Source organism: Anguilla anguilla, chromosome 5, assembly GCF_013347855.1.
Source record: "Anguilla anguilla isolate fAngAng1 chromosome 5, fAngAng1.pri, whole genome shotgun sequence".
Classification (NCBI taxonomy): Eukaryota; Metazoa; Chordata; class Actinopteri; order Anguilliformes; family Anguillidae; genus Anguilla; species Anguilla anguilla.
Window position 1 is genome coordinate 32588390 of NC_049205.1, and position 26957 is coordinate 32615346.

Sequence of the window (26957 nt, forward strand, 5' to 3'; positions counted from 1 at the left end):
GACTTCTGCGCTCTGCAGTCAATCTAGACTACGCACCTAGGCTCACAGGTGGAGGAAATCAAATAACGGATGAACATCGGAAATAGAAATTAAATTTAATTTAACAATTAATGGACCGAAAATATTTTCGATTTTATCTCATGCAATAGTCAATTTACAATTTGGGTACTGCAGAAAAAGGAAAAAGACGTCTTGGAGCTCGTGTGTAGGTGAGCGTTCTTTATTTCGGAAATATTTTGTTCTGGAGTTCAACTAAACTTGTAAGCCTTAAACGAGTTGAAATATGACGAGCCAATGCCGGTTTGAATATTCCAGTAGACTACAGGGTCATTTTTCTGTCCCGTGTCTGGAGCACAAGGCGACTGGAGACGCACGAATCCAACTTCGAAATATTTATAGTGCATTATTTATGGTGTTTTCTGACGCAAACTTTTGACTCGGTATAGCCAACGACCATTATGGCAAGTAGACTTTATTTCATGTTACAACCAGACTGCAGACGATAATGACAAAAAGCAAGGTATCTTTGCTCTTCATGTGAATTGGACATTAACCGAGACTCTTGGCCACATTGCTTGTATGTCGACTAATTTTATATGAAGTGTTCCGCAAATTGACCTATCGAAGTCTGCTGTTGAGAATTATTGCAGGTAAAAGACATATAGCAAGGCCGTTTTCGGCTAAATTTAACTCTATATGAGAGCAAGTAGAATTCGGTGAGAAATCTCACCAAGCACTTTGCTTTTCCAAGTGTTAAATCGGTGGTATTATTCGCTGTTGCGCGTGGAGAGCCGAAGGGCGTGAATATTTTGTCCTTACTCTGTTATTAAAGCAATTGATTGCACAGTCAACTCTCCTCACTTGCTCAGGGTCTAAATTGGCTAATGGTTTTCAGCCGTTTCCATGACCTCGGTTTATATATCAGACGTTCTTTCAATTCTTCCACACTCTTCAGCAAATCTGACTTTCCACTGCACAATATTAGAAGGAAGCTACCTCCAATCAGTTAGAGGACAGATGTTACTATGACAACTGGTTGCATGTCTGCATCTGTCATTTTCAGTAGGTAGCCAAAGGAACACTGGGTGACGTAAACCCACCCCACCTCTGGTGGGACGAGCTAGGCCTATTGTGTTTTGCCGCTGTGGGGTTGCAGTTTTAGTCATCTAATGGCATACCTATTATTTATGCATGTATTGGTAATATACTATTCCCATTAGGACTTCATGTGTTTCTCATTTCTTTTTGAGTGATGAGGGAAAAATGTATTTTGTATCAAGGCAAAGACTATTGTATTTTGTTTTTGAATATTGAAAATATAGACTGGTGGCTGGTGTTCACCCTTGGAATATGTCTTTTCATATTGCAAGAAATGTTACCCACCGCATTTATTTTAGAGCCAAGCTACAATACAATACAATCAAGGGGCTGAATGGCTGTAGCCTATCCCAGCATGCAGTGGGTGAGAGGGCCCACACACATCCATACCTATGGACAATTTAGTGGGTCTCCATCCACTGCATGTTTTTAGACTGTGGGAGGAAACCCGAGTATTCGGCGGAAACCCACATGGACACAGGGAGAACATGCAGACTCCATATAGAAAGCTCCTCGGCCAGGACTCAATCTCACTACTTTTCTGCTGTGAGGCTGTTCACGGCACCACCATGTCAATAGAACATTAACTGAAAAACCTGTGGTACAGTATGTGCGCTCTAAATACAGTGGACATCTTCATTCATATGTTCTGGGGATATATTGTAACAGTGTCATTTTGCAGGATTGTTGCTTTACTAGTTGCTCTGTGGATGTACCTGGATGCTGCTCCTTTTTGGATTAAATTAAATCAGATGTTTCCCATAAGTATTTGGGCCTTGCATGTTCCCTTTGGTTTTTGAGGAATCCATAAACCTTGTAGAACAAAGATCATCTGTTCAGGCTGTGTTTATATTTGTCATGCAAACATCTAGTTGAGCATCAAAACAAATGTGGGAGTTTTAATGCATAGAGGATTTGATTTGTTGAAGAAAGCATGCTTCTCTTTACATTTACCACTTCTGTGTGATAAGGTAAATTGCTAGACCACATATATTTTGAGTACACAGTCTAAGCAGCCAGACATTTCTGGGTTAATCCTTCCTTCCTTTATGGGGGCTTGTTTCCCTGTAATTAAAGGGTGAAAAAAATCTTTTAGCTAACAGATATCACCTGTGCAACAATAATGTTGAATAAAATAAAGCAGGGAATTAAATTTTACAACATTCATAAAAGCAGTTCCGAGAGAGCGCTACCCGGTGCTGCTCGTGTGGCAACTAGTTTGGCTCTCTGTGGTTGATATATTCCCACAGCTATGGAAACCCTAACAGATATCACTGCCCCCAAAGAGACATGACCTGTGCCAATAGCTGGTTCCTGTTTCTTGCAATAACACAAGCAAACTTCCAAGACATCATGAATGCCTCCATGATAGCCAACACGCTCATCAGAAGCTTAGCTTTATTTTATGAGCTGCTGGCAACAAGTAAGGCCTATGACATCCTGAGAAATATTACTTTGGTGTGATCTACACTGTCCCAGAGGGGCCGCCAACAGCCATAGAGCCACAGTTGAGCATGAGGTGATCCGGTTCATCAACCTGGCTATAGTGATCTTGGATAGTGGACTGCGGATTTTGCGAAAATTTTCTACGATTATTTAATTATCATAAGCATATGTTGGTTTATTCTCGTAATCATATGTTATTTATTGGACCTGCCCTTTAGGTAAATACTACCTTGTATGTGTGTTGTGTGTGAATTGTCCCTGTCTGATGAATAAATAACGGGGATAAATAAAGTTGAACTGCATTGTATGTACCTAATCCTTAAAAATAGAAACATGTAGTATTCTGGCAACCAAAGCAGGGAACTGTTAAACATTATTACTAGATACAGGCTCCTAAAAATAGAATGAAATGCAAATTGCTATGTTGAACTACAGAGGAGTTGGATAATATGGCCTAGGTGTGGGAGGGAACTAGGTTTTTGTTGCTGTTGGTGAAGTCCTCATTTGGCCTGGTGTGAGGGATGGCTCAGGCAGTCAGCTGTGTAATAAGGAATTTGGCAGTCTGTGATGGTTCTCCTGGAGGTCTGGAAAGCATTACTCTGACCTGGGATCCTGTACTTTCTTTATCTCTTCTGATTAGGCTCTGAAACAAGAACAAGCCCATGTGAGTGCAGTTTGAAATCCTTGAAAACAGTCTCTGTTTGCAAAATACTGGCATAATGTGCAAACAGTGGGCCTCATTTATCAAGTTGTATATGAACTAATGTCTTCGCAAATCACTTGTACAGACATTTGCACAAGAAATGTTGCATTCACGAAAGTCTTTCGGGAGTAAAGTGAATTCGAGAGAATTTTTGCATCTTGCAAGAGCTCCTGAGCTTGTGTAAATGTTACGTAAAATGGGAGATATACATCCATCAGTTATACTTTCTCATTAGGACTTGGCTGGAGGTTATCAATCACATTGCCTATTAATCCAATTTAGATTATATAAGATTTACTAAAACGTTCATAAATGAAACCCTGTGATGGGTGGCATGTGCTGTCCCACTCAATGGTGGTTTGTGACGCTCCCCCTGCTTTTCGGTTAGGTCTTTTCCTTTCTGCCTTTTGTGTGTTATGGCTCCATTGAATGGCTCTCTGCTTGTTGTTCTGCACTTCCCTGTGTAGGCACACTCTTCACTCAAGGGGAGATGCTTATTATAAGCCAATTAGAGCTTGAACACAGGTTCCTCTTCATTAGAACTAGACCAGGTTAAAACCTAGTATATGCCTGGACCTAACACACGTGATCCGGCCGACCAATGGTGTGACTTCATCACTCACTCAGTCAGTCACAGACATTCGTGTTTGCAGGGCTGGCCCCACTGTTGCGGTCCAGCCAAAAATAAGTACTATCCTGTTGCAACCAACCCCTTTCACATCATGTGACCTCAAATGTTAGGCCAGTGTGCTATCTCAACTTTCACACCAGAGACTAATGGTGTGTGCAAAGAAATGTTAAATCCATTTGTTTGATATTTGCACATTTGTGATTTCAGTCCTTGACAGCTTTCCTCACATTATTTATTTATGATAACGTGAATCTTTCCTGTGACACTTAATTTGCAGCTTAGAATATCTTCTAGTGATAGCTACAATGGATTGAAACAAAGAGATTAAGGAAGTGGACAATATAAAATAGTTTAGTACATCTCTCTGTGAACGGGTAAAATATAAAAGGCTCTTCACAACCTAGTTATCTCATTTTTCATGTTATTTTTTATAAGATGTGTTTGAGGGAGTTAACCTGATTTGACATTTAACATGTGGTATATTATTATTTAGCTTAACTACCACAACAGTAGGTAATTATGGGTGCAGGAAACCCATTGAATTTTTTGATAGAGATGTTGGAGGCTGTAGAGCAGTGCAGTCAGAGACTGTTAATCAGCACTGCTAAATCGAATGTTTCTGCTATAACTGGTACTGGCGCACACGCACACGAGCAAGTTCAGTCAGGAAACTCTTGCTGCAGCTGGCCAATGGTCGGGCTCAGCAACCACATGTTCTCATACTCAACCAAGCACATACACACATCACAACATGTTCTCATACTCAACCATTCACATAAGCATATCACTGCATGTTCTCAGAGTTGACCTACCACATGCACACATCACCAATGGAGCACTGTTTTTAAACTGATACTCAGGCCTCTCAGATGCTGCTCATTGCTGGTGCTGCTTTTGCATGCTGCTCATAGACTTGCCCTAGGAATTATTGCTCTAACAATTGCTGAACAAAGAGTTAGTGCTCTAACAGTCACTTCTCCAAAGGGTATAGGCTACCTGTTTGGTAGTTGAGCGCTGAGTTCCCTGTTCTTTGGCATTTTATGCAAATCTCAATATAATCTAGGAAATGCTGGGTAAACTAAGTAATTTTCATGTTGTTCGCCTATTGTTTCAGAATTTTTAACTCGGCTCTCCCTGCCGATATGGTTAGCAGTCAAAGGAAGGGAGTGATATATATTGAAGTAGTATTTTGTTATTTTGAACAAAGGAACCAGATGTGTAATCCAGGCATTTATTTATCCTCCATGCTTGGTTGTCAAGATGATTTTATTTGTAATATAAGATTTGTAATCTTAATTTACGCATATACAGTCCTGAAATGGCTACTTTTTGTAGTAGCAGTATACAAAATGTTATTGACCGTGTACATTTATGATGCGTTATATTTATACCAACTCTCCCCTATATCCTAAGTTAAACTAACATAGCCTATAGACTATGCTCAAAACGAATTGACTGTTGTTAAGTTTCACAGACTGAGCACTGAGTTCTTTGAATAACCGTTTATCAATGTAAATTTCACAATGGTGGTGGTTGTACAAACAAAAAGTAGTTCCTGTGAAACAAAAAATGCAAATTTTCCTCTGCCGAGAAGATCGGGGGAGCAGTACCAAATGAAACCCTAAACCACTGTACACATAGTTTTCTATTTCTAACAAATAATGTTACCTTGGCCAACATCTGATCGAGGATCACGGTTTGTGTTTCATCTCTGTACTGGAGGGATATTGGTATGGTCCCCTGCCATTTCAGGAAACAGCAGGTGCTCTGCTGTATACGTAGTTTTGGGTTTGGTTCTCTGTTGTTTGGGGGTTTTGGTATTTCCCCCATTTAGAAGGGGATAAGTATCATGATCCCTATTTGATAGGTTAGTGCACACTGGTGCACACCTAAAGCAGATCCATTCAGCACAAAACCAAAAATAATTACTTTACATATTCATTAATATATTTAATCCAAATTGCATGAGCTGCCCTGACTGAAATAGAACATATTGGCACCTGTGGAAATATAACATTTCTTTAAGATCCTCAGTTCACAAATCTGTCTGGAAGTTATGACACAGCACCCAGACAATGTGAAAACCAAAGATGCATTTGATAGCCAGAGCTTTGGAGCATAATTAGAATTTCACTTTTAAATAGACTAGTTCACTGTCAACTGTTTTGTCATACTCCTTCAGAGGTAGTTATATGGATGATCTCCTCTCATCTGAATAGACTTAGAAACATCTATTTCAGACTGTGGGGCCAATTCACATACTAAAGTAGTGCTTCAACAGAATGAGTCACCCAGTATCCCAAAACAAAAATGCATTTTTAATTGTCTTTGACAACAGACAAGTTATTTATTATGTTAATGCTAGCCTGGTAGATCAGTTTGACCCAGAAGGGGTCAAAGAGTTATAGTTAACTACTGTAGAAATTTGAAGTAGCACTTCAGCCGTCAAGTCAGTTCTGTTATTGCTTAATTGGTTGAAGTGCAGTGGGCCTCTCCACCTCTCACCATTTTGTAATTTTTCACCAACCTTCCTTTGTTGATACAGCAACAGTCAGTCACTCTTAGCAAATACTGTAAGTGTACAGCCCAGGAAACATATTGCTGCAGAATATGTGTGTGTGTGCGCGTATGTGCGTGCCTGTATCCTTCGCTTTGTATTCATGCGTGGGTGGTTTTGCCTCTTTCCCTACCTCTTTCACTGTTTTTGTGGTCAAGAGTGTTGCGTAACTTCACTGACAGCGCCCCAAGTGGATAAGTGCCTTTTCTGGTGCTTTTTCGGCCTCGTACATTGCAGCTGAAAGCATTGCGTTTTTTTCCCCAAATTGGAGTAAAACACTGACACCGCTTCTAGGATGCGCACAGGTCCACAGAGTGTTTTCTCTGCCATTAGACCTCGGCCGGTTCTCCGATAACAGAAGGCGAGCAGGTGAGTGCTGGTTATTGTGCAGGCTTTGTGTTTGTGTTGTGCTTTGTGTGGATGTGTGCATAATATATGTGCTGTATCAATGCCTTTTTAAAAGCCAAGCTTGCTATGCTTATTGTGTGCTGCTCACGGGTTTGGGGTTAGTTGAGATGACATACGGATCGTTCTAATGCGATGTAGAGTGTGTTATCATGCATTCGTTTCTCTATTATATGTGCTTTTAAGGTTTAGTTAATGTCTGATGGGACGCACACTGTCGGTGGTAGAGCAGGGCAGGCAATGTATTGAGGTGCACTTTGATTGTAATGATCCCTGTGCTCAGTTTCCCCTCCCTGCTATGCATACAAGCGCAGGTTTCCCAACTGTTTTTTTTTAAATATTATTTTTATTACCTTTTTTACTTTTATTTTTTACAGAAAAAAACAAGACTGTACAATCACTGATATGTCTCTCTTTGTGTGAATGAAAATATACTGACCATCAAAAGGAAACTGAATTGCATTCAATCACAGTTAAAATGGTAATTTTGTCTCTTAGTGGATCTCTGGCTTCTTTTCAGTTCAGGGATGCTCAGAACAACGAAGGGACAGCAGTTTGTTTTATTTGTACTCAAGCAGGCATTTAAATGTATTTTTGACACTGAGTCCATGACTGGAACAGAAAAAAAAGATAGATCTGCTTTTTCAGCATCCATTTTGCTTAGCGAAGAGAAACCGGAGTAATTACCGCGTGCAAAAAGAGGACATGAGTACTGGCCAGGCCAGGCCATGCTTTGTATCAGACTGAGAAGTAGACAAGTGAAATCTGTTGCAAAAAAAAAAACTAGTCTCTGTAAAAAGAGCTATACAAATAAAATTGAACTGAAATTGCTATACTACAAAGAGCTGAAAAGTATTTATTGTTATTAATATAAGTTTGTTTGCGGTTTCAAGCAGTATTTTTAGCCTACATCCGATGATTTTCAGATTTAACTGCAGACTTTGCACAGTATACTGAATGAGCTCATTTCAAAAGAGATGAACCCTCCCTCTGGAAATTGTTATTCAACATTCTGAAGGAACTGTAGCTGATGACTCACAGAAATGTCCTGTTCAATATAGAGTGAAGGAATGGTGTGGAACTGTTGGGCTTACTGTAGCAGATATGAACTACAAACATGCATTTATTCAATATGTATTTTCTGAGGTCATAGTCATTCGAACCATTTGATCTAGCAAACAGAGGCAGGGCAACCATACAGCATATAGAACATAGAATAGCAAGTTAGTCTGATGAATTTAAACAAATGATCTGGGCAAATTGGGATAAAAAGGTCATGTTAAAGAAGCTAAAGAGGTTTTTTGGTTACATAGCTTCTCTGTGCAGGTGATGCACCAAAGGCATCCATCCTGGCACGGTTGGTATTGTCAGATAGTCTAAAGGCAATTTGTCCTTATTGCTGATTCCTCATGTGTGTAACATTGTATGATAGGCTTTTTCATACACCATGCTGTCTCCAGCAGATGCCTGCACATTAAAACAGCTGCTGGAGGTCTGACACACTGGTTCTCACCGGAAGAGTGTGTTTTCCTCCATTTCCTCTCTGCGGTCCTATGCTATACGCCTCCGGTCTGGGCTGGCCTGTCTCAATTTGTGTTGTGTGAGCAGCACGAATGTGGCAATCGGTATGCCCACCAATTCGCCCAACAATGTCCAGCAAATGGTCCAGATTCCCTGGAGGTACAATAGCAGTATGTTCCACAACACTGTGGACTGTATCTTTTACAATGCAGTTACTGAATTTAAGCTGAATACCATATCTCACGGAGTCAGACCCACTCTACAGGGTACATACTAGCCCATGTTGGTTCTCTCATGATCTACTTTCTGTGATTTTCATTTATGTAAAGTCTAGGCATGGCTGGGTTTTCAGTTCATTGTCATGCCTGCAACCTCAGCTATTGATTCTGGAGAGTGCAGACAAGAACATGCTCAACTCAAGTGTCGCTTCTTTTTATGCTAAAGTTTGCAAGTTGAGATTGCACATGAGTCAGTGGAAGACAGTTCATGTACAGCTCAACAGGCAGACTTTGTGTGTCCCCAGTCAACCTGTGGCTCATTTCACTAAAGTTGTGACGTGCAAGGTGAGATCTGAGAGAGCATAGATTTCTCTTTTTGGAGCGTTTCTCTCAGAAATTGCAGTTGCAAGCCACAAACATGTCGCAAGCTCATTCATGTAGGCAATCAGTAAATCGGTTATCATTCCCATCTGCCTGCCTCATTTTAGTTTTTTGTCATACTTTTGTGTTTGTACACAGCATTGTAGCGCTCCTCTGCTCTACGTGGGCTGGCCACGGGTGTCAGAGGCCTGAGGTTTCAAGCAGTATCTGAGGGGTGGAAAGATTTGGCTTGTGTCAGATTAAAACACTAGTTCTAACACCCAAAGAAAAGATTTTTGGTGACCTGAATTAATAAAGGACAAATAGCACAAGCATAACAATGATGTGCCTTAGATATGATATAACCTATTACCTTTTAATATGATATCATATATCAGTCCATTGCACTCAAACAAAATTCTGTACAAGATTATATTGAACTAAAACCATACAAGATTAGATTCAACTGTAGATGAAAATGCATTCCATGCATTGTAGGGATACAAGATTAATGAACTATCTAGCTGTTGAGTTCACTTACTCTGCATATTGCATTGCCACAATGACTACTTTAAAACAATACAATGTTCGTACGGTGTAATGTGTCATTTGTTTAAGATGGATAAATGACTGATACAAAGGTAATGAACACACTGGCTCAACTGTAGCTACAGTAGAGCTGGGGTGTTTTGAAATAATCAGAATGCTGGTGCATTCATCACCTTTATGTTAATTGTTTTAACAAGTTTTAGCTAACAAGTTAGCGAGTTAGCTAGCTGTCCAAGTATCAAGTGCAAGTTAATTGGACCAATGCATTTGCTCTTCATGTTCCCCTATGTGCTTAATCCAAATATCCTCACTAGGCATGAGCTGGCCAATTTCTGGAATTTCCAGCAAAAATTTTTTATTTTACATAGAGAGCTACACCCCCACCTCTCCTACAGGATCTATCCTTCCTATCACGTTTGTATCCCTCTATATTATATTCATCCCCATCCTCCTCCCCAAGCCATGTTTCTCTAATCCCAACTATGTAATAGCTCCCACTATGCAAGCAGCCTCAAATTCCAATTTTTTAAATACTTCTAGCATTTTAAACAGACATTTCAGATTAGTACTTCTACACATTATCTCCTGTTCCCTCACCCCCTGCTGTCCCAAGCCACCTTTAATAAAATTTTTCTTTAAAAAAGATTTAATTTGTGTTCTCATTATTATAAGAAGCCTTGACAGCTTCCTTCAAGGCAGTCTGCACTTTCCTACCCTTTTCACTCTCTGACCTCTCTTCCCCCCCAAGTCCCTAGTTTAAATGATCATGTGCTACCCAAAGGGTGGCAATGGGTAGTACTATCGCCTCACAGCAAGAAGGTCCTGGGTTGGAATCTGGCCTGGGCCTTTCTGTGTGAAGTTTGCATGTTCTCATCGTGTCTGCGTGGGTTTTCTCCGGGTACTCCGGTTTCCTCCCACAGACAATGCAGTTAGGCTGATCAGAGACTTTGAATTGCCCTTGGGTATGAGGTGAGTGAATGGTGCGTGTGCCCTGCGATGGATTGGCAGCCTGTCCAGGGTGAATTTCTGCCTCTCGCCCAATGCCCTCTGGGATAGGCTCCAGTACCGGTGGCATTTACACCAGTTCCTTAAAGGACAAGCTATGCAGTTCCTGAAACTTTACCAATTGCTAACTGTGGAGTCCAGGAAGCTGGCCCTTGGGATGAACAATCTTGCTCAACCAGTCGGCAGTGGTGACAGACAAACTCACTCTGAAAATTGCTTTCCAGAAGCACAATCATCTTGCAACAATCCTAAACATAATATTTAATGCTGAGGAAATAAATATGGTTCAATCATCTCATAATCTCCATTGTCATCTAATGGGTGGGCATGATAATGGAAGATAATTTCTGAAGCCTGCCTCTGTCTCCACACTATCAGAGAAAACATTATATTAGTTTGGATAAAAATTGGTTGTGCGAGAGGTCTATAATTGTTGTTGTTTTATTTGCATTTGCAAGTGATGTATTTTCATGAAATGTGTTTTGTCATTCACTGCTACATTGCGGCACACCTAGGTACTTTCCTTAACTCTGACCTTTCCATAACAATGTCCTTGAAAACCGTAGATGCGTTTCAAACTTACGGTTAAATTCTATTTACATCCAGCTGTTGTTACTACTGTAATTAGACTAGGCAGCTCCCAGAAAGTAAATAAAATAACTAAATATTGCAATATTCTGATGTACCAATATAGAGAGGCTCTCCATTTTTTGGCTAGTCTCTGATACAAACATAGCACTGACAGGCCTCCAAAAACTCTGCTGCGTGACAATCCAGCTAGCTTGCACTAATTTTAATAGAAACCCCATGAAAATAGTTGGTGCTAGCGCTACATTGTAATGAACCTTGCAAACTCTAACCAACTTGCATAACTTCAGGTGCTATGGGATTGAAAAGGCGATCAGGAAGTCCCCCCTTTGGTGTCTGTGATCTTGGTCATTAGCAGGCCAGCTTACAATATTTCCTAGCTCTCTGAGTATGGGAACTTTTCATTGAACTATGTGAACTAGAAAGGAAACGAGGTAGTTACAGCGAGCCACGTAGCCTAATGTTCACTTCCTAAATAGCTTGTAATTTTTCCTGCTTTTGTTCATCTGCTGTGTTAATATGCTACGTGTTCACAGGTGTATGCAACATAAAACCCTCTCAAAAATGATTTCTTGTATCGTTAGAATGCATCAGTACAGGGGTTTAAGGTATATAGGGGTCTAAAAACACGTCCAAAATCTCTCCAAAAATAAATACATTTCACAAGTTTAATTTTTTATTTCTGCATAGTGAAACCAAAAAGCATAAAAAATTGTAATAAAAGCTGAGCACCTTAATCGCATGTGAATTGTTTGATTACAAATCTAAAATTGGAAAGTAGAGAGGAAAATCAAGAAAAAATATGTGTGTCCAAAATATTATGGAGGACACTGTTTGACTCCTGTAACTATAAATAAAATGTGTTGTCAAAAGTAGGTTAAATTCACTGACATGTTATTTTCGCGCCTCTCTTGTATCTGTCAGTGTCAACCAGCGTCAACTGTTGGCCGTGAGGAGCCGTTGGTGCTCAACTGGCTCACTCTGAGTAATGTGACAAATGAGGCTGGGGGAGAAAAAAAAAAAAAAACCTTTTTCCCTTTTGTCCTGAAATCATCCCAGGGATGGTTTCTGATTATCCCAAACACATTTTGTATCATCCCCGGGATGTCAACATTCTGTTAGTCTGAAGCCCTGCCTCTGGGAATTTAGTTTGACTCCCCCTGCTCTGAAAGTAACACAAGGACTGGACAGTGAGGAAGGCAGTTTTCAGAAACGAAATGTAATTCCTGCCTACCCTTTAAGTTTTATTGTGGTGATGCATAGACTGACACCAGAACCCTGGGTAGTGTGGAAGTTTAATATGAGTGTATGCTTTTGATTGTGTAAATTTATGAAAGGAGAAAGAAGAAAGAAAACACTGTACTTTGGATGAACTTTTGATGATCTCTGGCATACGTGACTAGAGATACAGTGTGTGTATGAATTGTGTTATTACCAAGCAACAAAACCTCTGTGGTTTATCTACGTGTGCTAACCGAAACTGTTTGTAAAACTCTTGTTTCCTTCCATCTCAACTCAAGGGGGGATATTTTTTCCATATACACAGAAGTTCTATAATGAGTTTGTATTCATCCTCTTGCTCGCAGGGATTTCTTGTAGTCCTAAGTGTAGTGGATCTCTCCATGCTGCGTGTAATGGAGCCTTGTTGAGAGACGTTGCTCACTAACACTAGTGCAGTTGGCTCCAGTGTAGGTGTTTCAGCTACCCACTTCAGTGTAAGTCAATGGTAACAATATGGTCAAAATACAAAGTCAGTATTTTTTTCCCACAAGAAAACGTAGCTGCAATAGGTGTTTTATCTTTTTGTCTGATGTGTCCCCATGTGTCGATTTGTTAAGTTATTGTGATATTTGGACAAGACGGTAATATTTTGTGGCAGAATCAGGGACAGTTTGCATCACTGCCGAGTCACTGTATCTCAGGCACTTAGTGGATGACCGGACTTCATGTCCCTATTGCGCAGTCTCTGGATCCAATTTGTACAATATGGTGACGCCAACAAATTGCATTTCCTGGGCTTCTAAACACTTTTTACCAAGCCCATGGGAGTCAGTGGGTGACATTACAGTGACACAGTGTCCATATTTTTCTTGTCTATCATTCTGTCCAGGCTGTATGCTTATACATCAACTACTTTCAATTCAGTTCAATTCAAATCACTTTATTTGTCCCTGCGGGGCAATTGCAGAGGTACATAGAGTAGTACGATTAACAAGTAACACAATACAGGAGGAAAAAAAAGCACACATAAAATACAGTGCAACAGTGCTGATTTAGAGGTATGCATTGTATGGCATACAGTGCAAAATATAAGCTATACACATTAAGATAGTAATATAATACTATTATTGCACTATTATTAGTATAGTGCGGTATACACAGTATACGTATTGATGGGTAGTTCTATAATATATAGGTGCATGGTAATACGATGTAACATAGTTGAGGCACGATAGCAGTCCGCTTCGAAGCGGATGGATGAGGTAGTAGTCCAGGGCCGAAAACCATGTGCAAGTCACTGTGTGGGGGTGTGTGTGTGTGTGTGTGGGGGGGGGGAGAGATGTAGTGATCAAAAAATACACAAATACTACAGACACTAGACTTCTATCAGTATTTCTGGCATTGTAAGCCTAATAACTTTAGCCTGTATTAAAATAAGAAAAATAGGCACTAAAGTAGCAAGACATATTGCAAAGAAGCAGGAGTTATGCTTAGATGTGTTGGGCCATGCAAACATTGTCTATAGGTTTTCACATTTTTCGGTCTGGCATTTCTTTTCAATTTCAACATTTGTGAATTTCTCTTTTTGACCTTACCAGCTGAGGCAATAATAATGCCTTATTGTGAACTCTCTCAAAGAAACCCAAAGCGATCTATATTGAAATATTGATTTGTATATTTTTATTTGCATTCTTTTACCAATCCTCATGTGTAGCATGCAATTCCTGTTAGTTAAATAAGTACATAACATAATTGTACATTGTTAAACATCAGTACAACCTTTGCTGTTCCTAATTGTCAATCTATGATTTGTTTTATAATCGAATAATGACATGGGGAGTATTGTGGTCATGTGTACGGTTTGTTTGAAAATAATTGTTTAGTGAAACATTGGTTGTCTGATGCAGGTCATAAGCACATTGTATGCTGCACTTCCTGCATTTATTCAAAACAAGGAAGACCAATGGCCTACCATTACCAGCCTGATATTTGAGCAGCATGGTGATCTGCAGCTCTCCAAAAGTATGGCTGATTCTAAACTGGCAGAGGGTTCTCTGGGAGTTTATTCAGGCTTCCGTGGCAGTCAAGCTTATATATATTTGTCTGCCATTCTGTTCCCCTGGGTGTCTTCAGTATGTTTTGATTAATATCTGAAAACAGTGCATTTTTATTGTCTTTCGAAATGTGACTAAATGGTTCAACAAACAGTGTGAATTACATAGCCCTTAGCAAGTAGCCAGTTTGGTTTAGTATGCCTTGTCAAATGTTTAGCTCAAAATAACTATTTTCTGTAGGTCTCATACTGTAATTCTGATAATATCAGATTACTGAGAATTGGATTGTTTTCTTCATTGCATGACCGCAGCTTCTCTGCGTGACCGTTTGGGTGCTGCGAGCATTCTGACTCATCTCTGAGTCAACATCACAGTGTGATTTCACTTCCTGTAGTGCTTTTGTCACACAAAGACATACCCTTGTTGTAAATTCATTTATTGCAGTTCTGTGACACTGTGGTTAACCTTCCCCAAGGATAGCAGTTCAGACACTTAAGGAAAAACTCCATCATTTTTTATTTCTTTTTTCAATCACTTGAAGGATCTGGCCATAACATCCCTTTCGTCAATCGGCCTCTACATTGTGCCTACACAAACTGCACATGAAGTAGCCTCTTATGACTCAATGGTCTGGATTCAATGGGCATTTGTACTTAAATCTAACTCACAGTTTCACCCCTTCACACAGATGCCAAATCTAGGCAATACTTACCCATTTAGGGGGTGTCCTATTTAAGTCTTTATAACTCCAGATCTCTTAAATGAGATTAATTATGAATATAATCTAATCTATCACAAGACCTTTTTCCAAAACTATGCAGACTCTTTTAAATGCTTCTTTGCAAACTCTTACCTGGCTATCCTGTTTTTGCGGCAAATTTCTTGCAGTGTAGCCTCTGAATTTTTGCTTGTGAAGTCTTCTGTGGACAGTAGTCACTGACAGATCCACACCAGTCTCCTGAAAAGTGTTTCTGATCAGTTGAACAGCTGTTTGGGGTTTTGTCTTCATTATGGTGAGAATTTTCATCAACTGTAGAGGTCTTCCTTGGCTTACCAAGGTCTTTGTGATTTCTAAGCTTACCAGTGCCCTCTTTCTTCTTAATAATGTTCCAAGCAGTTTATTTTGGTGAGCCTAAGGTTTGGCCTGTGTCTCTTGACTCTTTTTTCTTTATTTAAAATTTAAAATTAAAAAAAATATTTCTCAGCTTTAAAATAGCTTCCTTGACGTTCATTGGCACAGGTCTGGTCCTCATAATGACAAATGACAATGACAGACTCCAAGGCAATCAAAAGGCTAGAATCAATACTAGACACTGAATTCTCTCTTATACCTGCACTGTGGAACCAATTGAACATACAGTACCTGACTAAGGGGAAACACCTGTAACGCCATTCGTCCCAAACAGTATGATGCCCTGAAATGGGGGGATTTTAATAAATAGTACTGTAATTTCGACATGATTAAACCAAATGCATTAACATTCCCTTAAATAAACAGCATGTGAATTGCTTGATTATAAAACTAAAAATGTGGAGTACAGAGCCAAATCAATAAAAAATGTCTTTGTCCCAAACATTATGGTACTGACTGTACATATTTAAAGATTATAGCTCTTTTATTTTATCATGCAAACATGTAGAAAAATAGATTTAGTTCAAAATATGTATATACTGTCTGGCCAAAAAAAAAGTTGCACACTAATGTTTCGTTGGACCGCCTTTAGCTTTGATTACGGCGTGCATTCGTCGTGGCATTGTTTCAACCTTATGCAATGTCACAACATTTATTTCCATCCAGAGTTACATTATCTTGTATTGACAACGGGAGAGTCGAACCACTCTGTAAAGTCTTCTCCAGCACATCCCGAATACTTTCAATGGGGTTAAGGTCAGGACTCTGTGGTGGCCAATGCATGAGTGAAAATGATTCCTCATGCTCCCAGAACCACTCTTTCACAATTTCAGCCCGATGAATCTTGGCATTGTCGTCCTGGAATATGCCCGTGCCGTCAGGGAAGAAAAAATCCATTGATGGAATAACCTGGTCATTCAGTACATTCAGGTACTCAGCTGACTTTATTTTATTGCCACATAACGTTGCTGAGCCTAGACCTGACCAATTGAAGCAACCCCAGATCATAACACTGCCTCCAGAGGCTTGTACAGTGGGCACTGTCCAAAAAAATCCAAACGGCGACTTTTTTTTTGGCCAGGCAGTGTATTAATATGGTTCTATCTTTCAGGCTACTGTGTCACTGTCCCATCTACGGAATACATTTAATCGCCGATCCAGAATATCTTAAAAATCTTTCTGGGTGTGGTAATGATGGCCTGTAGGGATTTTTGGTTTTAGCGTATCCTTAGTGCCAAGCCACACATGCATCACTGTGTGACCTCGTTCCATCATCTGGTTACATGCTTTATTAAACCTCTGTCAACTTTGACCTATGGATACAGAAAAAGCCACAGTTCTCAGAGAGTTATTATATGAATAATTAGTCATAGTTACAGGGTTTAAATGCTGTATGCTCTGTTTTAATGATAGTTTCACAGATCACATAATAATAATAATACTAATAATAATAATAATAATAATAATAATAATAATAAAAACAGTTTGCAATAATAGTTTACAGGATTTTCCATGCTCAACATATTGCACAGTTATTATAATAATAATAATAATAATAATAATAATAATTAATAAGAACAGTTTGCAATAACAGTTTACAGGCTTTTTCATGCTCAACATATTGTACAGAAATAATAACAATAAGAACAGTTTGCAATAATAGTTTACAGGCTTTTCCATGCTCAACATATTGTATAGACTTAAAGAGTTGCATATTCACAATAGGTAGAGTAAAGCATTAATTAGAATTCAATAGAATGTCTTATTGTATGCAGAAAACCCTGATTCAACAATCTTATCATGCTGTTTCATTTAAATGGCTGGGGTGAGTTTGACACAACTTTCTAAGAGCTGCAGAGGCTGAATGCTAACTCTTCACTCTGTCTGAAATTCCACTCTATTCATGAAGTTGCCTCTCCTTTCGATTCTAACATGTTCCTTCTTCACCATGGCAACTATGGAACTGGAATACAAAGCACTGCTGAGCTCAGGTTAGTCAGAGGGAGTTATATTAGGGCTGAGCCAGTGTCATTCAGATGCAGCATTTGTTAGCTTCAAAACACAATATTCAGGCTCCTCCTGTACATTTAGGTGGTTTTAATATTGTTTATGTTCCACCTGCCAATCAAAATGGCATCTATGTCTTAGAATCATTTTAAAATGATTGATTCCAATTAATTTCTTTGCTGAATCTAAACAGTAACCTACTGAATCTGTTTCTGTCTGTGAAGAGACCAGTATTTTATGTGTTTGTTTGAACAACCTGCAGAGATACGCTTAATTCCTACGTGAACAGCTTCAAAAGTACACAATGCAGGATGTTTGGTAGACATGCTGATCAAGGAAAAATAACAAGTAATATTGGCTCTCATAAAGAAAATGTATATATGTACAGCTCAAAAAATCAAGTCCACTGTTGTGGTGTTAATGAGAACATTTAAATTGACTCCACTAGACTCCCGGGGCAGGGGTATGAGCAGTACTGGAGTAGGAGTGAACTTTGAGAAGGATGGGATCAAGAGGGGTTGTCCTCTTGTGTTGTGACCACCAGGCAGCTTGTCAAATGAACTGGAGCCTTCAGGTTCAGTTCAGAATGCATTCAGAATACATACTTATCAGAAGTTTTTTGTTTTGTTTCATTCAGTTATTTATTTATGCATTTGGGGGGTTTTAAAGTTTATTTTGTTATGTACTTATACTGTTGCCTTGCATTTTAATTACAATTACAGTCTTTTCCTGAACGATATATGGTTTAATTTTCAAAGGAGACAAATATCCATTGAATCTCCCTTCAGTTTCCAGAACTTGGCTTATATACCAGAGGTTTTTTCCCCCTATCTGGTGAGCTGTGATTATGAAACTTTACAGCATGTCAGGTAGTTACTGTGGACAGTGGAAGCTCACAAGCTTGCTAAAAACCTTTGTGGTATTCTGGGATAAACTCCTTGTAAGCTGTTAGAGCTCTGGGAAAATGCCTCTGTGCACAGATTTTATTAATTAGTAGGAACTAGTCCATTGAGACCAAACATCCTTCCATTTTAGATGAGTACATGCAACACTCTGAGATAATCAGATCTGAAACATTTTGCACAAGGTTTTATTTGGTGTTTTCTTAGAGTTTGTGACCCACTGCAGCTGAAAGAGCAATTATTATTAGCAATTTTTTATTTTGTGCCAAATGCTATGAAAGAGCTAAAATGCATGGAAGTCTCAGGCCAATTAAGCAGCTAATCTGAGCCAAAACGAGCACCATATGTGACTGCAGGATGTCTGTGTGTCAGAGCTCCAGCAACCACACACAGTAAACAGGAACAGACTACACACACCCTGCTGCTCATTTACTTTGTTTCTCACCTACCTATTGGCTTTATGGCTCCTTCCTTTTTATATTTTCTATTTGGAAGGTTTACCCTTTGTTGCAGTCCTTTGAGATGCTGTATATGGGGGGAAGTGGGGGGTAGGAAGGGGAAAGTATACAGATGTTTATGGCCTGACAATAAAACTGAGCTCTACAAAGGGCTTTGTTATGCATGGCACTAATTGCATGTGATTCCTTGATGGGAATGACATTGTATTTATCTGCTCATTTTTTAGTGCATAATAACTGTGCTGATAATTGAATGTACCTATTCAGTTCCAGAACAGCCTGGATGTGTGCAAACCACTGGAACCGGGGGACGTTTTTAAAAGGATTTGTGAAAGTGTTGATATTTAATTCTATTTTGTATGTCTATAAATGCTGCAGTTCCTGGGAAGACATCTTCATCTACAGTAGTTTTGATTGATAATCAATTATATGATTACTTATTACCTTCCTAACCAAAAAAGAAATATGAATAAATTATATTGTATTACCTAGAAAATATATATTTAGAGTGCATAACCCACAAAAAAAGGGTTTCTGTAAATGCATGCAAATTATGTTGAATTTATAACGGATCATTATATATCATTATAAATATAAAATATAAGTTTACAGCGAATGTACTTTTCAGTACTAAAGTATTAAAGATATATTATGCAATGCATTTTATTTTAAGAAATACATGTGGTCATATATTGGAAATTAAACATCTTTGCCATGGGTTGTCCATTTTAGGATGACTTTTGATGTGACGACAGGGAAAATGAGGGGGTGGAAAAAATGCAGAAAACTGAGCAACTTCTGCTTTTTTCCCTCTTTAATTTTAGAAGGACAGAGAGATAAGGACGGGGCTCTTCACAAGCTTGACCATGCTATTGCCAGTAGTTGACCTGTTATGTCCTGGTGACCTGGGCTTCTTTGTGTATATGCCTTCACTAATTTGCTCTTTGTTTTTTCTCTGTGTCCTATTTTTCAGGCCCGACCTTTCAGTGAAATTGGTGGGAATCCTGGTGGGATCATTGGTAGCTCCACTCCTCCCCTTCCTCCTTACTCTCCTTGTAAATTTTGTTTTTGTTCCCACCCCACAATGCTGCTGGGAGAACCATCGTGTCATAACAAGCAGGAATGAATTCTTCTGGCTTGTCTGAGATCGCTGCTGTTTGAGGTCTGCCAAGAAAGGAAGAGAGGAAGAAAGAGAGAGATTGGGAGAAAAAAGGAAAGAGAGGGAGAGTGTGAGAGAGAAAGATAGAGAGAGAGAGAGGGAGATAGGCAGTCTTCAAGATGTCCTGGAAACAGAGAGAGACTTGAGCATCACATTTTGACATACTCTGGTGCTACTCTGGACTAAGTGAGTGTTCGTGTTCATTCCCCTTGTGTGGCTCACCACCGTGAAGAGGGCACCATGCCAGCCAAGGGCAAGTACCTGCTGAATGAGCAGGAGCTCAAACAGGAGGCGCTCTTCCACAGGTTCTCCTGCATCAGTCAGTATCAGCTGCTGGTGATGCTACTGGGCCTTGTCATTCTCTGCTGTGCCTCCCTCCTCATCCTCTTCTTCTCTCTCAGGCTGGTAAGTGCAACAAAAAAAAGAGTTGTTTATTTCTGCCAGATAGTGTGATTGTCTGACTGTGTGTTTAATGAACACAGTATATCAACTTGGTAGAAAACAAGTCAGTATGCAGGTAGAAAATTGCAGAAAGAGACAGAGATTTTTCCCTGGACAAATATGACTGTGAGGCTGAAAAGGAATCCGTGGTGCACAGACCAGGGACTGTCATGCAGGTCAGTCATTGGAACAGTCCCGTCTGAGGTGAAAAGAGGCGGCTTTTCAGAGAGCTGTGCAAATATCAGTGCAGCGTGATTAGGTGTGGATACTGGCTGAGATAGCAGCACCATGTTCAGTTAGAGGCTGTACCAGACAGCACCTGTGACATTTATGTTCCCTATTTACATTAACCTCATGCCCTTCCTTTTATGCTGACTTGATTTCATTAGCAGCATGTTGTCTATGTATCCAGAAGCGTGTAAGAAGTGTGCATGCATATGTATACAGAAGTGTGCATGCATTGCAAGCTGTGTGAGAGAAGGAGAGAGAGAAAGAGTGAAAGGGAGAGAGAGAACCTTCTCTAACCCATGAGAATTTGTCTGATTAGTGTGCATAAATGCGGTTGTCATCCTGATTGGGTCTGCTCTATGTCCTCACAGAGTGCAGTACATCACAGTGCGTTTGTGAGTGTGGTAAGCTGCGGGCTGGGCGTGTTCCTTGCCCTATTTATGCTGGTATGTACAGAAGCGCTGTCACAGCGCTGGATGGTGGTGTTGGGCGTGGTGGTGTGGACCACTCTCATTACTATGGGCTTCACGTTCATCTTCAGTGGTGATGTCATCCGTGCCTGGGACCAGGTAATGCACCTCTTCATTATCTCACTTTCTTTGTCCTCTCCTTTGCTTCCATCTAGTCAGCTCAGACTGTCAGTGACAAGGTGTTCCTTGTCTTTATGTGCTTTATACTCTATACTAATTAGTGATTTATCATACTCTAATCTCAATCCCACATGCTAGAACACCTAAAAAGGGAACTTCTAAGTGAGGCTATTGAGTTAGCTATCTCAATGACTATGAAATTTTTTGTCAGCTAACTAAAGATGCTAGCTTCCCCTTTGTGGTGAATACTACCAACAGCAACTTCATTGTGTCATTGTGTTGGACACTTCATGTCAAGCTGGTACAGGCAGACTGCTGACAGTTGATCAACCAGAGGAGACAACTGTGCAGAATGAAATCCAGCCTCCCAAAGCTACAGAAAATTATGGACCACTGTGTAGGTCCGCTTTAGCAGTATGAGCTACTTGCCAGTCCATATTCAATTTAATGTAAAAATTACAACATACAGTAACATAGCTCAACAGCTAAGTAACACTTTGCGGACTTACTGTATAACGTTTAGTTTGCAATCTAAGTACATCGTAAATACATTGCTTGAAGTAAAAAAAAAAACTAAGAAATTTTGCTAAAAAAGTTAGCTAGCTACTATAGCTTGCTTGGCAGGCATCTCTGAAGATCCACCAGCATTTGGATGGTAGTATGCATGGACTGAAGGCCTTAAAGAATTATCCCTTATGGTACTGAGCAATACCTACTGCAGACGTGACTGAAAAGAGGAAACATCCACTGTGTTTGATTGTTTGTCCTTCGTGCAAACTGTACATTATCTCAGTTTAGAGCATGACCACCAGATGTGTTGTCAGGCCTGACACATGGCTGGCAAGCAAGGTTCTTGTTTGAACAGCACTGTTCAAATACAGTTGTCTTTACCCAATATGGACCCAGGAAACTACACAGATTGGCAGTTCAAGACAAGGAAGTCTTCTTTAGTGTGATATTATTACTGTAAATTGAAAGTTTGAGTCACAGTGTAGGCCTAAATTCAATTTAAGCCTTAATATTATCTTTTCAAAGATTCTCCAGCAGTACTCCTCCATCAAGTGAATGCTACTCTATTAAATCAGTCACTACAAAAGCTTGGATTTTACTCTGATTTAGTGCTTTAAATTTGTGCCAATTATATCTCCCTTCCTGATCCACAGGTTCCGTTCTTCCTCTTCATCATCTTTACAGTGTACACCATGATGCCATTCCAGATGTGCTACGCTGTGCTCCTGAGTGTCATCTCCTCTCTGTCTCACATCATTGTCCTCACTGTGCGCCTCACTGTCTTCAGCCACACCCCCAATGCTTTTCTAGCCAATCAGGTACTTCCATCAACCACCACTTTGAGCTAAAAACTCAAATCTCAACATCATTCCAAATCAAAAATAATAACAGATTACCTATTAACAGAGTTTGGCAGTTGTTTGTAGCAGATCCTAATTTGTTTTTAAAAGGTGTTCAAATTAGTTCTGTCATGTCCTGGACATGCCTCCTGAGTGTCAGATACATTTCTTGTTTTGGCATTCATTCTAAATAAATACTGTATTTTCTATCAAGACAACTACCGTATCTCTTTTGCATCTTTACTACTGCACTATTGTATAAAGCAGTATAAACAGCACTTGTAATTTCATAAATGCCTGTCTTCACAGGATGAAAAATGAAAAATCTGGGTGTCCAATACAGCTCACTCAAATCATTTAAGCTTGGTTAGAAAGAAAGCCTTTATGCATGCTAGGTTTCTGGTACCCAAAACTGGGGGGAAAAAGCAGTGCAGATTTAATTCCATTAATCCGTATTTTCCCCAGTATCATAATTTAGTATTTTCTCGAGACAAATCATCTGTATGAGAAAATAGTATATGTGTGCATCGCATTGACTGAGTGTCCCTTCTTCAGCTGCTGTCCAATACCGTGGTGTTCCTGTGTGGCACTGTGGTTGGGGCTTTTCACAAGGTCCTCATGGAGAGAGCTCTGAGACAGACCTTCCAGGACACTCTCCGCTGTCTGGGAATCCGCATGAAACTGGAGATGGAGAAAAGGCAACAGGTCAGAGTCCTGCCCACTGCTTTTTACACAACTCCCTCCCTCCACCATTCCCCTCCCCATCTCCTCTACCACCAGCTTCCCGGCAAATACACTAACCCATTTACTGGAAGGGAAATGCATATGAATTTATGTATTATGGAAACCGATTGCACTGCACTTGAAAATATTATAAAATAACCATGCTAAGGCATATCTATGATGCACTGGGAATCTCTGTATTTACGCACTTTTACCAAATTTGCACCTTGACCTGTATTTGTCTGGGACATTTCTGGGCATGGCGTGGGGAGGGGTAGGTTTGGGTACAGAGCCTGTGGTTTTGGATAAGATTTATAGTGTTATAGACTGTACATGTGTGCCTCACAAGTGTGCCCAGTACTTTTTTGTATAGCAGTGAGTCTAGACCCACCTTCCCCATCAATGTGTCTGTAATGCAGGAGAACCTACTGCAGTCTGTGTTGCCAGTTTATATTTCTATGAAGATGAAGCTGGCCATCATGGAGAGATTGCAGGACTGCAAAGACAAGGAGGAGCGTCAGCGGCTAGTCAAGGACAACAACTTCCACAGCCTGTATGTCAAGAGACACCAGAATGTCAGGTACATGGAGCCCTGCTTTGCGCGAATACAGCCTAAGATTAAATAGGGAGAGAGAGAACTATAATTAAATGTTTATAATTATAATTTAATTAATTATAATTAAATGTTTCTTTTCTGTCCTGTACTGCTCCTAATTTGCACTTTCGAGGTATTTGTTTAAAATGGATTGCATTTATATGGCGCTTTTATCCAAAGTGCATTACAATTGATGCCTCTCATTCACCCATTCACACACACACTCACACACCAACGGTGGAAGGCTGCCATGCAAGGTACCAATCAGCTCGTTGGGAGCAATTAGGGGTTAGGTGTCTTGCTCAGGGACACTACGACATGCCCAGGGCGGGGGATCGAACTGGCAACCCTCCGACTGCCAGACAACCGCTCTTACCTCCTGAGCTATGTCGCCCCCCTATGTTTCCTACCAGTTTTTATTCCTTTACTTTTTTTGACCATGTTTAGAATTTGAGTGATTTATCCTTGGTTTAGTTGCTACATTCAGAACCACAGCTTCAGCAGAACAAAGCCCCATTCATTTTGCTTGGTTTTTAAATAGAAAGAGCACCTCTTTAATTCAATACCTTTCTCCCAGAAATGTTTTGTTTATGATGTTATATAAGATCACATTTTAAGTTTATGGAAACTCTCCGGGCTTGTATTGAAGGACTTTCTTTTACAAAGTGAGGCAAGGACTACTATTAATGTATTATTTTTATTATGTACTATTAATGTATAAAGTAATTACACTTCTGGCAATTCACTCGATTATTCACAACGAAGGAATTTATAAATTGTAGTGTATCCACTTCTCAGTACTGGAGCATCACAGTGAATTGTGAACCAAATCCATAAACACTGGTTATCCAAATCCATGAGTTATCATGGAGCAGGTTATCAAGGTGGAGGTATGTGTATAGCACAGTTTTTATATGTTGTTGCTTCAGAACTGGAAATCATGACCCCTCTTATTTTTCTTCCCAATATGGAATGCCAAATTATATGCAGTGTTCATGCTGCAGTTATCATACCCAATGCAGGCAAGCATAGACAAGCATGCATTCCCCTCACATTCCCCACACAAGACACTTCATGTGCAGGTTTTGCAAGTTTATGAGGCTAAAATTGAATGTTCAATCGACCAGCGGGATTCACAAGAAAGCAGTGAGAGGCTGATCCTAGCCAACTGAACTCTCACTAACCCTGGGCAGTGCTAGCATCAATTATGGTTTGCCTTGTGCAGCTGTTGGCACAGTTGGGATTTGCACCAGACCTCCAGGTCCCATCCATGCACTCGAACACTGTCATAACAGCTCTTTAATTTATGACACTTTTAAATGGGAATTCATATTTATAATCTACATAACATACTCTACTCATCTACCTTCAATTTAAAGTACTTAACCAGTTTTAGGGCATCAATCAGATAAGATTTACGGTACATCACATTCAATAAAACAAACATTTAAGCTCTTTAAGACAATAACGGGTGTGCCTGGAATAGAGACAGATGTTTTTTTTTTTTTTTTAAAAGCAAGTGTCTGTCTTCAACTTTACAATCGTCATTAATAATCAGTTAATATAATCAAAATTTAAAAAGTAGAGAATGAATTATTTAGGCAATAGAAAAAAATATAATACCAGATTCTTGGTGAATAGCAATAAATCTGTAAAAAACTTAGTACTTTCTCAGCTTTGCTTTTAATATTTTGGGCATTGGGTATGTAAAAAATCATCGTTTATTTATAAAGGAGAGTGGAACAATCATTGGTAAGTCAAAATAAGTTTTTCAGAGTAAAAGCTATTTCAACTGCTTACAGTAGAATTCACTATCAAAATGCCATTTGGTTACAATGTCCCACACAATAAATGAATAACTCAGCAGGTCTTTGATGGTATTTTGATAGGCTGGTTTGCTTCTCTGTGACAGCATCCTGTACGCTGACATAGTGGGATTCACCCGACTGGCCAGCGACTGCTCTCCCAAGGAGTTGGTGATCATGCTCAATGAGCTCTTTGGGAAGTTTGATCAGATTGCCAAGGTGATGCTCCTCACCAGTAATAACAATCATAATAATTTGACAGATTAGAATTGAGGACGTCTAGACAGTAGATATCAGTCTTTTAAATTTTTGGTCCCATGTCTTAGCATTGTTTTGTACTGCATCTGTATTAGTGACATGAGTCATTTGTCGACTTTGTCTTAAGGCTACACAACAGATGGACTACCTGCAATTTCAAACATTTTATTTGTGTCCTCTCAGGGGTTTCACGTTTAAAACAAATAATATATTTCAGACATTGCATCTGTCCTATAGCAAAAATATATGACAAAGAACATTACCAAGTCACTGGAAAATCCCCTTTCTGATAAAACATGTCAGAACACTGTAAATATAAGCTCTTGTATTATATTCGTTTTCTAAAAGGTTTTAAAAGGTATTAATATTCAATATTAAATTTTTTTTCCCTATTTCAGGAGAATGAATGCATGAGAATAAAGATTTTAGGAGACTGTTACTACTGTGTCTCTGGCTTGCCTGTCTCCTTACCCAAGCATGCCAAGAACTGTGTGAAGATGGGCCTTGACATGTGTGAGGCCATCAAGTGAGTAACAGATAATGGCAGTATTGTTTCCATTTTAAAACTATATTTTATTTTACCTGAATATTTTGGAAAAATATTATACATTTAATTGAAAACAATGTCTGAGAACCAGGATCTAAGCCTATGTGTTACTGGATTAGCTAAGTCTATCTATTATCACAAACTTGGTATCCCCAGCTGAACTGTACATCAAACTGAGGGCTTAAGGGAGCTTCTGGCATTTGAAGACTGGTGTTTCCGAATCTGTGGGCAGTTCATTCTCTGTATATTCCTTGAATATGCTGTTGTTGTTATTATTATTTTTTTTAAATCCCATTAAAATGTTCATGTTGATGGCAAAAAATATAAACCAGGAATTGGACATCTTCAGGTCTTAGAATAGAATAGGTATTACAAATAGAATATGAGCAGTGATTTATGTTGCAAAG

At 39.5% G+C, this 26957-nt stretch overlaps 1 protein-coding gene across 4 annotated transcripts in view; it reads left to right on the forward strand.

Annotated features, from left to right (window-relative positions):
* Positions 1-26957, forward strand: part of LOC118227441 (adenylate cyclase type 2-like) — a 52059-nt gene continuing 25102 nt past the window's right edge. For 2 of the 4 annotated variants that reach the window (XM_035417917.1, XM_035417916.1), the window contains exons 1-7: positions 20255-20419; positions 21055-21252; positions 22437-22601; positions 23178-23327; positions 23765-23925; positions 25853-25964; positions 26402-26529. In XM_035417917.1, coding sequence (XP_035273808.1) covers positions 20255-20419; positions 21055-21252; positions 22437-22601; positions 23178-23327; positions 23765-23925; positions 25853-25964; positions 26402-26529 — 1079 coding nt within the window. Of the gene's footprint in view, positions 210-6601; positions 6805-19828; positions 20420-21054; positions 21253-22436; positions 22602-23177; positions 23328-23764; positions 23926-25852; positions 25965-26401; positions 26530-26957 lie in introns of those variants that run through there. The other 2 variants (XM_035417915.1, XM_035417914.1) reach the window with 2 other exon arrangements.